The 10,826-nt window shown below is 47.4% G+C and overlaps 1 protein-coding gene across 1 annotated transcript in view; it reads right to left on the reverse strand.

Moving 5' to 3' along the window:
* The window catches only part of USP20 (ubiquitin specific peptidase 20), a 14,493-nt gene that overhangs the window by 2,715 nt on the left and 952 nt on the right, over positions 1-10,826 (reverse strand). The window contains exons 3-17 of the mRNA XM_009084368.1: positions 10,329-10,391; positions 10,068-10,199; positions 9,077-9,173; positions 8,817-8,886; positions 8,127-8,240; positions 6,995-7,073; positions 5,257-5,686; positions 4,289-4,426; positions 2,978-3,090; positions 2,380-2,552; positions 1,805-1,899; positions 1,246-1,279; positions 1,013-1,058; positions 560-740; positions 1-115 (exon numbers count right to left, since the gene is read on the reverse strand). The exon at positions 1-115 is cut by the window's left edge and continues 5 nt beyond it. Of these exons, the coding sequence (XP_009082616.1) occupies positions 1-115; positions 560-740; positions 1,013-1,058; positions 1,246-1,279; positions 1,805-1,899; positions 2,380-2,552; positions 2,978-3,090; positions 4,289-4,426; positions 5,257-5,686; positions 6,995-7,073; positions 8,127-8,240; positions 8,817-8,886; positions 9,077-9,173; positions 10,068-10,199; positions 10,329-10,391 (1,880 nt within the window). The remainder of the gene's footprint in view (positions 116-559; positions 741-1,012; positions 1,059-1,245; positions 1,280-1,804; positions 1,900-2,379; positions 2,553-2,977; positions 3,091-4,288; positions 4,427-5,256; positions 5,687-6,994; positions 7,074-8,126; positions 8,241-8,816; positions 8,887-9,076; positions 9,174-10,067; positions 10,200-10,328; positions 10,392-10,826) is intronic.

Here is a 10,826-nt window from a genome sequence, read left to right on the forward strand (position 1 = left end):
ACATAGGCTTCTGCATTCTGCACCACAGTCTCGTGGACTTCAGTGACATATTGGTCATCGAACTCGTACCACTGCCCATTGATCACGTTCTGGCAGTAGGCAATGTAATGGCCACCTGGAACAGAAAGCACAGCACTGCTGGGATGGGCAGTGCAGACAGAAGGCAGGCCTGGGATAATGTCAGCAGCACAAACAGGATTAGCTGCTGGCAGAGAACAGAGAGAGAGACGCAAAAAAAGGATAATTCCTGTTCAGGCAAGCTTTGCAGGAGCAGCAGAGCCTGGCACTGTCACCCTAATTTGCCTTCCTTGGAAGAGCCTGAACATTAAGAAAGGGTTTGAGCCAAGCCCGTGGTGAGGCTGAAATAGCTGCAGGGGATCTGTCAGAAGCTGCTTGGTTCACTTTTCAAAGGGCAGAGGCTGCACTAGGCTGGGTGGAGGGGGCAAGTCTCACACTGCCCTTCAGCCCAGCAGAGGTGTTGGTTAGTCCTGCAACATTTCTGCTTCACTAATTCTCCTGTTCCTGCTCCTCCACCCATGCTCCCAGCAGAAGGACTTACTGCCTGCTGTGCCGTGGTGGCAGATGACTGACAGGAGGTCGTAGGTGGTGATCTGGGAGACACACTCCTTGGCAAGGAAAGGTCGCAGATCCAGCCCTTCCAAGGGGAAGGAGACATGACTGTTGATCTTGAAGGAATACATCACCTCATGCCGGAACCGTTTCAAGTGGATGCAAAGAATCTAAAAGACCAAGGACAGAGGATACCAAAGCAGAGTTTTGCTGTGAGTATTGAGGTAACTCAGCACATCCCTGTGTGTCTGATCTTTGCAAGAGTTCTTTGCCTGCTACTCATGAGTCTTCCTGGCTCAGCAGCTTAGAACAGGGCAGTCAGCTCTGGTCTAGATACAGGACTTTGCCACCCAAATAAACTGCTGTTTCTGTTCTACCTCTGGCTTCCTCAGCTCCTCAGGGATGCTAACAGAGAACTAGAAAACAAGGTGCTTCTACTCACCTCTGGGAGCCTGAGGACTTTGCAATACTTCACTCCATTCCGCAGTCTGAGGGAGGAAAAGAAACGAGCTGTGAGAACTCTCAAAAGCAAAGGGAGGCCAAAAGGCAAGACTGAGTCTTGCTTGCCTTGGAATCCAAGAAATGTCCAGGCAAAGGGCACAGCAAAATGTTTGACAGGAGTACAAAAAAATAAAGGTCCAGAAAAGCAACACAACACAGAAAATGCAAACTTACTTCTTACACCGCTCACAACTGTACATGTTGTCCCCTGCAGACAGAGAGAGAGAGAGAGAGCCATTATGCAGCTGCTCAGAGCACACAAGGCTGACACACTGGCTACATTTCCAGTCAGTGCAGAGAAACCATGTTAAAAGCCTCTTGAGGAAGCCAGGGTGAGAAGAGATTCAAACAAACACTTCTCCTAAGTGTAGGCAAGAGGAGAATGCAGTCAACTATCAGGAAAATATGCAACTGCCCACCAACACTCATGAACAGCAAATTGTTTGAGTCCTCCACAGCTTGAGGAGGAGAAAGTGAAGAATCCAAGGAGCCACAGCACTCAAACCAACCAACAGCTATGTCTGCTTCTTGCTAAGGACACTCTCACCCAGATTTCCCACCCCTGAGCCACTAGAAAAGGTCACTTCTGCTGAGGGATGCTGAGCTGCCAACTTTGGGTACTGCCAGTCTCCAAGTGATGTACTGAGACAGGATTTCAAGGAGATTTAATCTGCCTCCAAAATGCCTATGAAATGCTCCTCCATGCTGTCAGGCCCCAATGAAGAAAACTCACCCTTCAACTCATCTGCTGCAAAAAAGGCAGCAAGGCAATCCTCCAGTGTCACCACGGGACCCCAAAACCAGCTAGGGATACAGGACACCACAAACCTGCAGAGGAGAGAGGATTAAGAGTTATACATAAAACAGCTGAATGCTTTGGCATAGAAACCCCCAAATGGATGATGGGTTTCCTTCTAGCTGCAGGGCCTAAGCTCATTACACATCCCAGAGGAGCAAGGAAAGCATGACTAGCTCTCAGTTATGTTCCTGCTCTGACTGCTCAAACTGGAAATAATTTGGAAAACTACACCAGGAATTAGTTTGCTCTGGAGGGTAAGTCTGAGCTAAAGGCAGAAGTGAGGGATGATCACCTGCACAAGAGCTCTCAAGGTGTGTGACATAACTAGAGGAACAGTAACAACTGGTTTACATGAACAGGGTCCAAGCCCTGTCAGGTACCACACAGTGTCCTCCAAGCAATGGTTCCAACTGACACTGTACTGTAAACACCCCTGGTTAGGGGTAGCTGCCTTCCAGCACTGCAGGGCAAACCCCAGGGAAAAGAGAAGTCCTGCACAGGGAACACACCTCCGGATATACTCCATGATGAAAGCAATCCAGCCTTGTGAGGCATAGTTGTCCCCACATGCCCCTGTCTTAGCTGGCACGTTTTGGTAGATGGCAGAGTGCAGTTTGGCCAAGTCCTCCTTCCCTGGGATTGGGAGTGACAGGTCCTGGAACGTCTCCACTGTTGTAGAAACCTGGAAATAGCCAAGAGGAAGAGGTTTCCTGTGTGTGTAATGGATCTGGGGACCTGACCTTCATCACCTTTATCACTGCTTGGATTTTGTCTAGGCTAGAAACCTGAGCTGGCAGTAAGAACCACTCACTCTGGCTAATTACTCTTCCTGCTGTCAGCAGACTGACTTTTGTCAGGTGTTTGTAGCACTGGACTCACTTTTTTAAAGTGAATGTGATACTGCTGGGCCAACTCAGTAACATGGATCAGCAAACATCTCTACAGCGACACATCCCCTTGGCCTGGCAGGTTCTCACACCTACCCTGCCATCACCTGCTGTCATTTCAGCAGGCATCCCACAGGGTTTGGGAAGAGCAGCACCATTCCCTAGGATGATACAAACTCAAAGCCTGTGCTGTGTGACTGACAGGGCCAGGGAGACTCACTCTGTCACAGGTGAGGCACTGCACCAGGCTGAGGATGGAGCCGTCGAAGATGTCAGAAATCACACTGCGGTAACGGAGTTCTTTCTTCTTCTTCCCAGAAGCCTGCATCTGGGCTGAAAGACAAGGAGCAACTGCCTCTCAGGCTCCTGTCTCCAGAGAGTCACACAGCTGCACAAGAACGTGGGACAAGCACTGTCCTGCTTGTTCAGACCCCAGTGCATGCCAGGGAAACGGTGGGGCCCGTTGTGAAGGGACGTGGGGGACAGTGCTGCTGTGGTTGTCTCCTGAGCCACCACCACCGTGCCAGCTCTCAGGACGCAGACATTGTCTTAGTGGAAATCCAGTTTCCACCCTCTTACACATTTAGGAGCCTGGCCCTGACACAGTCCCTACTTCTCTGAGCTCTTGCGACATTTTGCTCTAAGCTTTGCACTTTACCTCCTCTCCCTCCTCACCTGCCTGTGTACTTTGTCCTTTTTTTATTCCCCCTGATATTTACCATGTGTTCCCCAGGAGTCTTGCACTGGAGAGGACTCCCCACAGCAGGGACTAGCCAAATGCAAAGTTTTGTTTGCTAACAAACCCTCTCCCCACACACATGTGCAGGAGACAGAGTGGTTTTTATCCAGCCAGGACATCTGTGGCTGTGCTGACCTCAGCCAAGGGACTGGGACAGAGCTGAAGAAAGAATGTCCTCATGGAACAGCTGTAGGGACAGTGGTACAAGCACATGCCATTGTGTTTGCAGACTATGCAATGCTGAGGGATTTTGATTTGCAATTTGCTTTGGGATGAAGAAACCAGTTTGATAAAAACACAAAGCAGGCTCCACTCTGCAGCCTGACAATGCTCCCAGCACTGGAGGGACATCTGCAGCCTTAATTCCATTCCTGTGAGCCCAAGATGTCCAAGAGGCAGGAAGCTCTCTCTTAGTAACAGCATTTTACAGTTCTCTGGCTCTCATGCTATGAAATTCAAGTCTGGCAGACAAACGTTTGTGTATATCCACACTCTCCTAAAGGGACAGAGCTCGTGCCTGGGACTTCAGAGCCATTTTATTCATGGCAAACACTGCACACAGATGCAGACATGGAAATCATTTCAGGCTCCAGAAATGAGCACACTAGAACATGACTGTGCCCAGAGCTTGACTTTACCTGCAGGTTTAAGGTAGTCTTTGCCAATAACTATTTTAGAACACACTGATGTTCAGGGCAATCAGCACTTCTTACATCTGTTGATCAAGTCATGATCTCTCCCCTCCTCTACATGCTCCCCTCTTTGCCTCCCAGCAATCACCCTTTGCACTACCTTTCTTGAGGATGTAGGAAGGTCCCAGCCTGGCAGGACTGGAGCGAGGAGGACTGCTGGAGAGCTTGGAATGCATTTCATGATGGACTGGACTGCAGGGGCGCGAGGAGCAGCGCACGTAGGCGTCATTGTCAGGTTCTGTTTGGGAAAACGGGGAGGGAAAAGGGCACTGGTGAAAACTCCAGTTACGAAAGGCAACCCCGGTGTGCATTCCAGCACAGAATCCTTCCCAGCAAGCAGAGTTCAGTGTCTGTTAACTGTTGTGCTTGCACAGGATCCCTCAGTGCATGGCTGGGAGTGCACACAGAGCCACACTGAACAGCTAATAATTACATCGTAAAAAAAAAAAAAAAGAATCAAAAAGCAACCCACCATTTTTTCACACTTATGACTAATTAGGTTTTGCAGCTTGCTCCTATAGCCCTAATCCACACAAACAGCACTGCTGCCTTCAGTGCCAGCTGGCAGAGTAAGGCTCTTACATAAAGAAGCGTTGAAAGATCGGATATGTTCAGCTTGAGGTGACTCCACACTGCTGCTCTTTTCTTTTCCTTGAGACACACAATTGCACAAACTCTGCCTCTCCCTTTTCTCTCCCCAAGGCCCAAAGTCCAACACTAGCAAATATCTTCTGCTATCCCTCTTCCACAGTTTCCACAGGCCAAGGGATCAAATAAAGCAACATACACAGACAACACCTTTTTTCTTAAAAAGCATAAACAGAATGTTTTCAGGTCTGGCAGAGCCAACTATCACAGCACTTCAGTCTGGCTAAGCACCTCTCTGGCTCACCTAGGAGATTTTCTTACAGAAGCAACTGTGCACAAAGGGACTGAGGAAAACTTCGGATGTAAAACCTTTTGAAACCCAGAGAAGGACCAGTCACATCATGTGTTTGTCACTGCACTACACCACAGTCCCTGTGCAGGATTCTGCTCAGAAATATCCCCACTGGCAGAGGTGTATACCTGGTGTCCTACAGGGGCTGGCAGGACGGGGAGCTGGCAGCATCTCAGGTGAGGCTCTGCCATCAACTGGCATCATAGTAGTGTCAACATCTGCATCCTCATCCACCTGCTCCGAGTTGCTGCGCCGATGGCCACAGGAGAACTTTCTGTCCTTCATCCTCTCCTTCTCAGAGATCCCTCTCCCTGCTTCATCCTGGATCAACAGCTCTGTCTCTGCCAGGGAGCCACTGCTCATGCTGCCTGTGCTCCGACTCTGGCCCTCTCCTTCACCCCTGTCACTGCTGGACTCATCATCCTCCGAAGGGCTTCGGTCGCCCTCCCTCTTGTCCTCCTGGTCACTGGGATCCAAATCTCTTGTCTCTGCAACAACTGGTTCCTTCAGTTCTTCGTGCAGCTGATCCATCAGGCACCGCAGGAACTCCTGAGTGTCCTGGAAATCAAGAGGGATTCCAGGTTAGTATCCAGCTGGAAAAAGGGCAAGTGAGAGGGGCAGAGGACATGGCTCCACTCACAGCCCATTCCAACAAAGCCCCCAGAGTTCAGCCAGCTCTGCAGCATGTGAAGACACTGCTCAAGCAGAGAGCACCATGGCCATGTACCAAGGGCCTGTCTGCTACAGAAATGCTTTTAACTCCTAAATAATAAAAGGCCAAATTTTTTTATCAGAACATCTCAGGCTGAAAGGCACCGAAAAGCCAAAGAGCAACCACAGCATGCAAACCTGGAGCTTGTTTATCAGGGGTTTGCCACTGATAAGAGGTGAGAGACAAGGAGGAACCTGATGAAGGTGGCAGGCCCTGGAGAATAGACTCCTACCCACAAACACATTTTATGAACATGGCAATCCATCTCAGAGAGGGCAGATTAAAATCTTTAATAAACAGGGAATAGAAACAGAAACCAAAGGCTATACAGGTGTAGCTCCTACATTCATAATACATGGCAGAAGAGCTGATATGTTGGCTTCAAAGGAGCTGCTGGAAAGCAACTTGGTATTTTGACAACTGCAGAAAGTTAATTATGATGTTTCTGTTATTTTATGAAGTTTGGCTTTTAGCCTGCCCTGCCTTCCTTTCAAATTTATCTCTTCAGATCAAGAGTTTTCCAATGCAACTTCACATCAAAGATAACTACAGAAGTTCTTTCATTAATCATTACTCTTATCCTCTGTTTTGATTTCTTGTCACTATCACAGTTTAGATGTACTGTCGCTTCTCTTGTAAATTTTCTCATCCTAGTTTGCTGTTTACATTTTATTCTAAAGAAGAAACAGAAGAGCTGTGCTGATAAAGACTTCAAAGAAAAAGGAAAAAAAGGATACTATCCTTAAATAAGATTCAGTTTGTTGTATTTGCTCAGAAAAAGAATAGAGACTGTTCTCATCTTGGATTTTTTAGTACAGATTTATCCAGGTTTGTTGGCTCTGCTGTGAATAAATAATACCAGTAGGTATCAACAGATCTCAGAGCTGTTTACAAAGGATGTGACCATCATCATTTCAGAGAAGAGCAATCTGACACAAGAAAATGCACTGATTTGGTACCAGCAAGCCAGAGATAGGCCTGGAAAAGAGCACAGCTCTCCCAAACCCCACTCAAGTGCTCTATCAGATCCCTGATATTGATACAAACAGGCCATGACCCCTGAGCTCAAGCTCTTTCTTCTTAACACAAGCACCACCACTGCAGGAATTACAATCCCACCACCTTTGGAAGCATGGCATAGCTTCAGGCCCCACCTGCTGTGCATAGCCTCGGAACATGGGGTTGACGAGTTTAATTCCATGGGAGAGACTGCTTGGAACAACATAACTCGGGCTGTTGGGACATGGAGAAAGAAAAAAGTTAGTTTGCTTATCAGCCCTGAAGCCAGTTTGTGTAATAAGCCATAGCAGAGGGTGTGGTAACTAGCTAAAGAGGACAGAAGATAATTATGCACCTGCAAAGCCTGGGCATGGATTTCTGTATTACCTGGATGATACACACACCAAGAGACAGAAAACACCTCACAGTCACTTCACTCTGTCCTTCCAGAGAGACTCTTCCCCAGAGCACTTTTCACATCAAGTGATTCTTTTCAGAGCAGGGTTTGGCAATTAGTGACCCTCCTCAGGTCTCAAAATCTGGGTGGGCTGATCACCCAGTGAATGAGGTCAATCAAACCAGTATTAAAATGCCATCATACTGCTTCAAAGTCTCCAGCCTCCTCCTCCTCCACAGTTCACTTTTGCTCTGTATCTTACCTATCCCTTGTTAAGAACAAACATGAGGCAAATGTGCAATGCTGTTTAAATTCCTAGTTTGGTGGGTTTTAATTGATTGCACAGAGCAAACATCTTGAGATTTAAACAGATCTGCCTCACTTTACACTGTCCTTTGAACTGGGCTAGAATTTGAACCCGTAGCAAACATTTCCCAAAATATCACCTGCATTTTCCACTCTCTGCACTAAAAAATCTCTGCATCACTTTTTCCATCCAAATCATTAGTTTCTCTTCTAATGAAACAGTGCAATTAAGTGCTGGTCAGCCCATGAAAAATACTTGGAAATAACCACAAGTATTCCCTTACTCCATCATTTTTTCTTCCTTGCCAACAGGGAAACTGTACTTAAAGAAATATCTTCCTCTTAAAAGCTGTAACATTGAGAATGTATTCATTTCACTGACATGAATGCGCCCATTTTGGCACCAATATCAGGACATGGGATCTCCTGAATCCAGGGGAATCCTCACATCCCCAACCCTGAAGAGTGTGGAATGACAACCTCAGACAATGCATTTGTCCCTGCAGATCAGATGTCCTGATGTCAGACCTCAGAACTACCACACCTCGAGACCAAGCCAGAACAGATATGGGGTGACCACTCACCGTTTTTTGTGCCAAACCTCAGACACCAATTTCTGGTAACTTTTACACAGTGCAGGTTTCTTGTCCGTACGGACCAGACCACCACATTCCAGGAAAAACTGTGTGAGGGGTGGGCTACAGGAGGGGAAAAAAAAGAGAATTCAGGGCACAGAAATTGCTCCTCTGTTTCTATTTATCAAACTTCAGTGCAGACCTTATCAAAAGAATGCTTAAGGTACTGTTTTTAAACCAAGGGAAGAAGTGATTCCAGCTGCAAACTTGACTCCTAACTTGAAACAAATGAAAAAGGCTGATCTGAACCTGTTCCCAGTACAGAGAAGAGATGCTGGAATTAGTTCTCAGCAGGATGGTTGGAGAGTATTTTAGGATATGGGTTGTTGGAATGACATCACTGGGGAGAACAGAGATGTGGCATGGATTCTTGTGTGATAAATACATTTCTGTCACAACAGAAACCATCAAGTTTTACTTCAGGCACATCTAAACATGAGTCTTGTACCTAGCCATGAGTTGGCTGGTCACTCTGTTTCCTACTGGAACACTTCTGTTGTCCTAAACAAACCCTATTTTTTCTGCCCCTAGCCTGGCTGATCTCTCTTTGCAAGACTCATGAAGGTTTCAGATCAGAGGTGACACTTTTGCTATTTAGTTAGGGCTAGTAAAGATGCCACTGAAGGCCCTAATGCCTACCAGTTAGAGAGAGCCTGAAGTGCTGCATTCATGTAGCAGGAGTTCCCAAGATTTTTCATTCCAGTAAGGCCTAAAGCACAAACAAGAGAGGGATGAATCACTTTCCAGACGTGCTGCTTTCTACATTCCTCCCCAAAGGAGAGGGACTCCAGCCCTTTCTAGGCAGTCTCCACACTCTGCCCTCAGGAACCTCTCAGTGCAGGCCCTACAGATTGCAGACTTGCCCTCCCAGCCCTTTCATCAACTCAATGCAAAGTTACCTCTTGGTTTCAAATCATCATCCTCTGATTCAGATTCACCTTCATCAGCCACTGCAATGGGAACAGCTTTCAGAGGGTGAGTAGGCAAAGGAGAATCCTAGATTAAAGACAGAGAAATAAGCATCAGCAAGAGACCTGCTTTGATAAATGAGCTGTGAGAGAGATTATCTCAGCCATAAATCAAGCCAGCCTTCAAGAAAAGCAGGAGAAAGCAGAACCAGTTGTACTGTCTACCCTTCTCACTCATGCCAGGAGGCAGTGGAAATAATGCTCTTACTGCTTCCAGCACACATGACAAGAGGCATCAGGAATGAGCAGCAGTGTCACAAGTACATGTGTTTCTGGTCTGACAGCTAAAACTTCCATGGGCCATGCATTGAAAATCACAGAATCATAGAATCAACTTGGTTGGAAGAGACCTCCAAGATCATCGAGTCCAACCCTACCATGGTTACTAGACCATGGCACTAAGTGCCACATCCAGTCTCATCTTGAAAACCTCCAGGGATGGTGAATCCACCACCTCCCTGCGCAGCACATTCCAATGCCTGATCATTCTCTCTGTAAAAAATCTCTTCCTAACATCCAACCTAAACCTCCCCTGGCAGAGCTTGAGTCTGTGAAGGTGTGAAGACGTGATAGCTGCAGTGGTTCCTCCCAGATGCAGACACCCCATGGAAGAGGCAAGGAAAGGTTAAAAATACAGCCAGAATGGATATTCAAGTCATAGAATCATAGGATCACAGAATGGGTTAGGTTGGAAGAGATCTTAAAGACCATCTAGCTCCCACCCCCAAGCCATCTGGAAGCCTCCTTGCTGGGAGATCCCATCAGGCAGGGCTAGTGATCCTCTAGTAGCCACTTTCAGTGTCAGAGCTCCTATCCCAGGAAAAACCTGCATAATAGCAGAAAGCACTTGGCGAATTTTGTGCCAGGCAAACAACACCCCCTGCCAAGCATTCCAGCCTGTCCCTGTGTGACACAGACCCACCGGTTCAGTGAACTTGGCTGGGGGTGAGGGTGGGTGTGCTGCCAACCGCTGGTCCAAGAACACCTCCTTCTCACAGGCATAGCACCACACGCGGAACGTCGTCAGGTTCACTGTCAGGTTGTGCTTTTTGGCCTGAAAAATCAAAAGATTAGATCACAGATCTCCTTCAACAGCTGCTTCAAGTCGAGGCAAAGAACTACCAGAAAAAGGAATGGGAAAAATCCAACTCTGTCTAAATGTGAACGGCAGAGGAAAGCTCACCTGTGCATGAAGTGTGCTGTGGTCAGCAAAGGACTCTCCACAACCAACATAAGGGCAACCAATCTAGAGAGAGAAAAGAGCCAAAGTACAATGGGTGCATGAAATCGGAGCCTTCACAAGATAGGCTGTAACTCCAGTCCCACCAGCAGCTGCAGCTTCAGATCTTGCCATTTTTCTAACCTGCTTTTTATTCAGGGCCCAGAACAAGATGGAAATCTGAAATTGGTTGGTTCAAGAAAGAAAACCTGAAATCAGGTTTGAACCCACACAAGCACTTCATTCCAAGGCCACTGCTCCAACATGCTCCCTATATTTCCCTCCATGAGCAGCCTCAAAATGCCTGGGCATACCAGTGTAAAAATAAACTGCTCCTGCCAGCCCCCATGGCATTCCCTCCACACTGCTCTGAGCAGTATTTTCCAAGGTGTCACCCTGCAGCCCCCTCACAGGTGCCAGCAGAGGCAGCACCCAGCCCACACAATGGGCATTTTATTCATT

This window comes from Acanthisitta chloris, unplaced genomic scaffold (genome assembly GCF_000695815.1).
Source record: "Acanthisitta chloris isolate BGI_N310 unplaced genomic scaffold, ASM69581v1 scaffold24870, whole genome shotgun sequence".
NCBI classification, from domain to species: Eukaryota; Metazoa; Chordata; class Aves; order Passeriformes; family Acanthisittidae; genus Acanthisitta; species Acanthisitta chloris.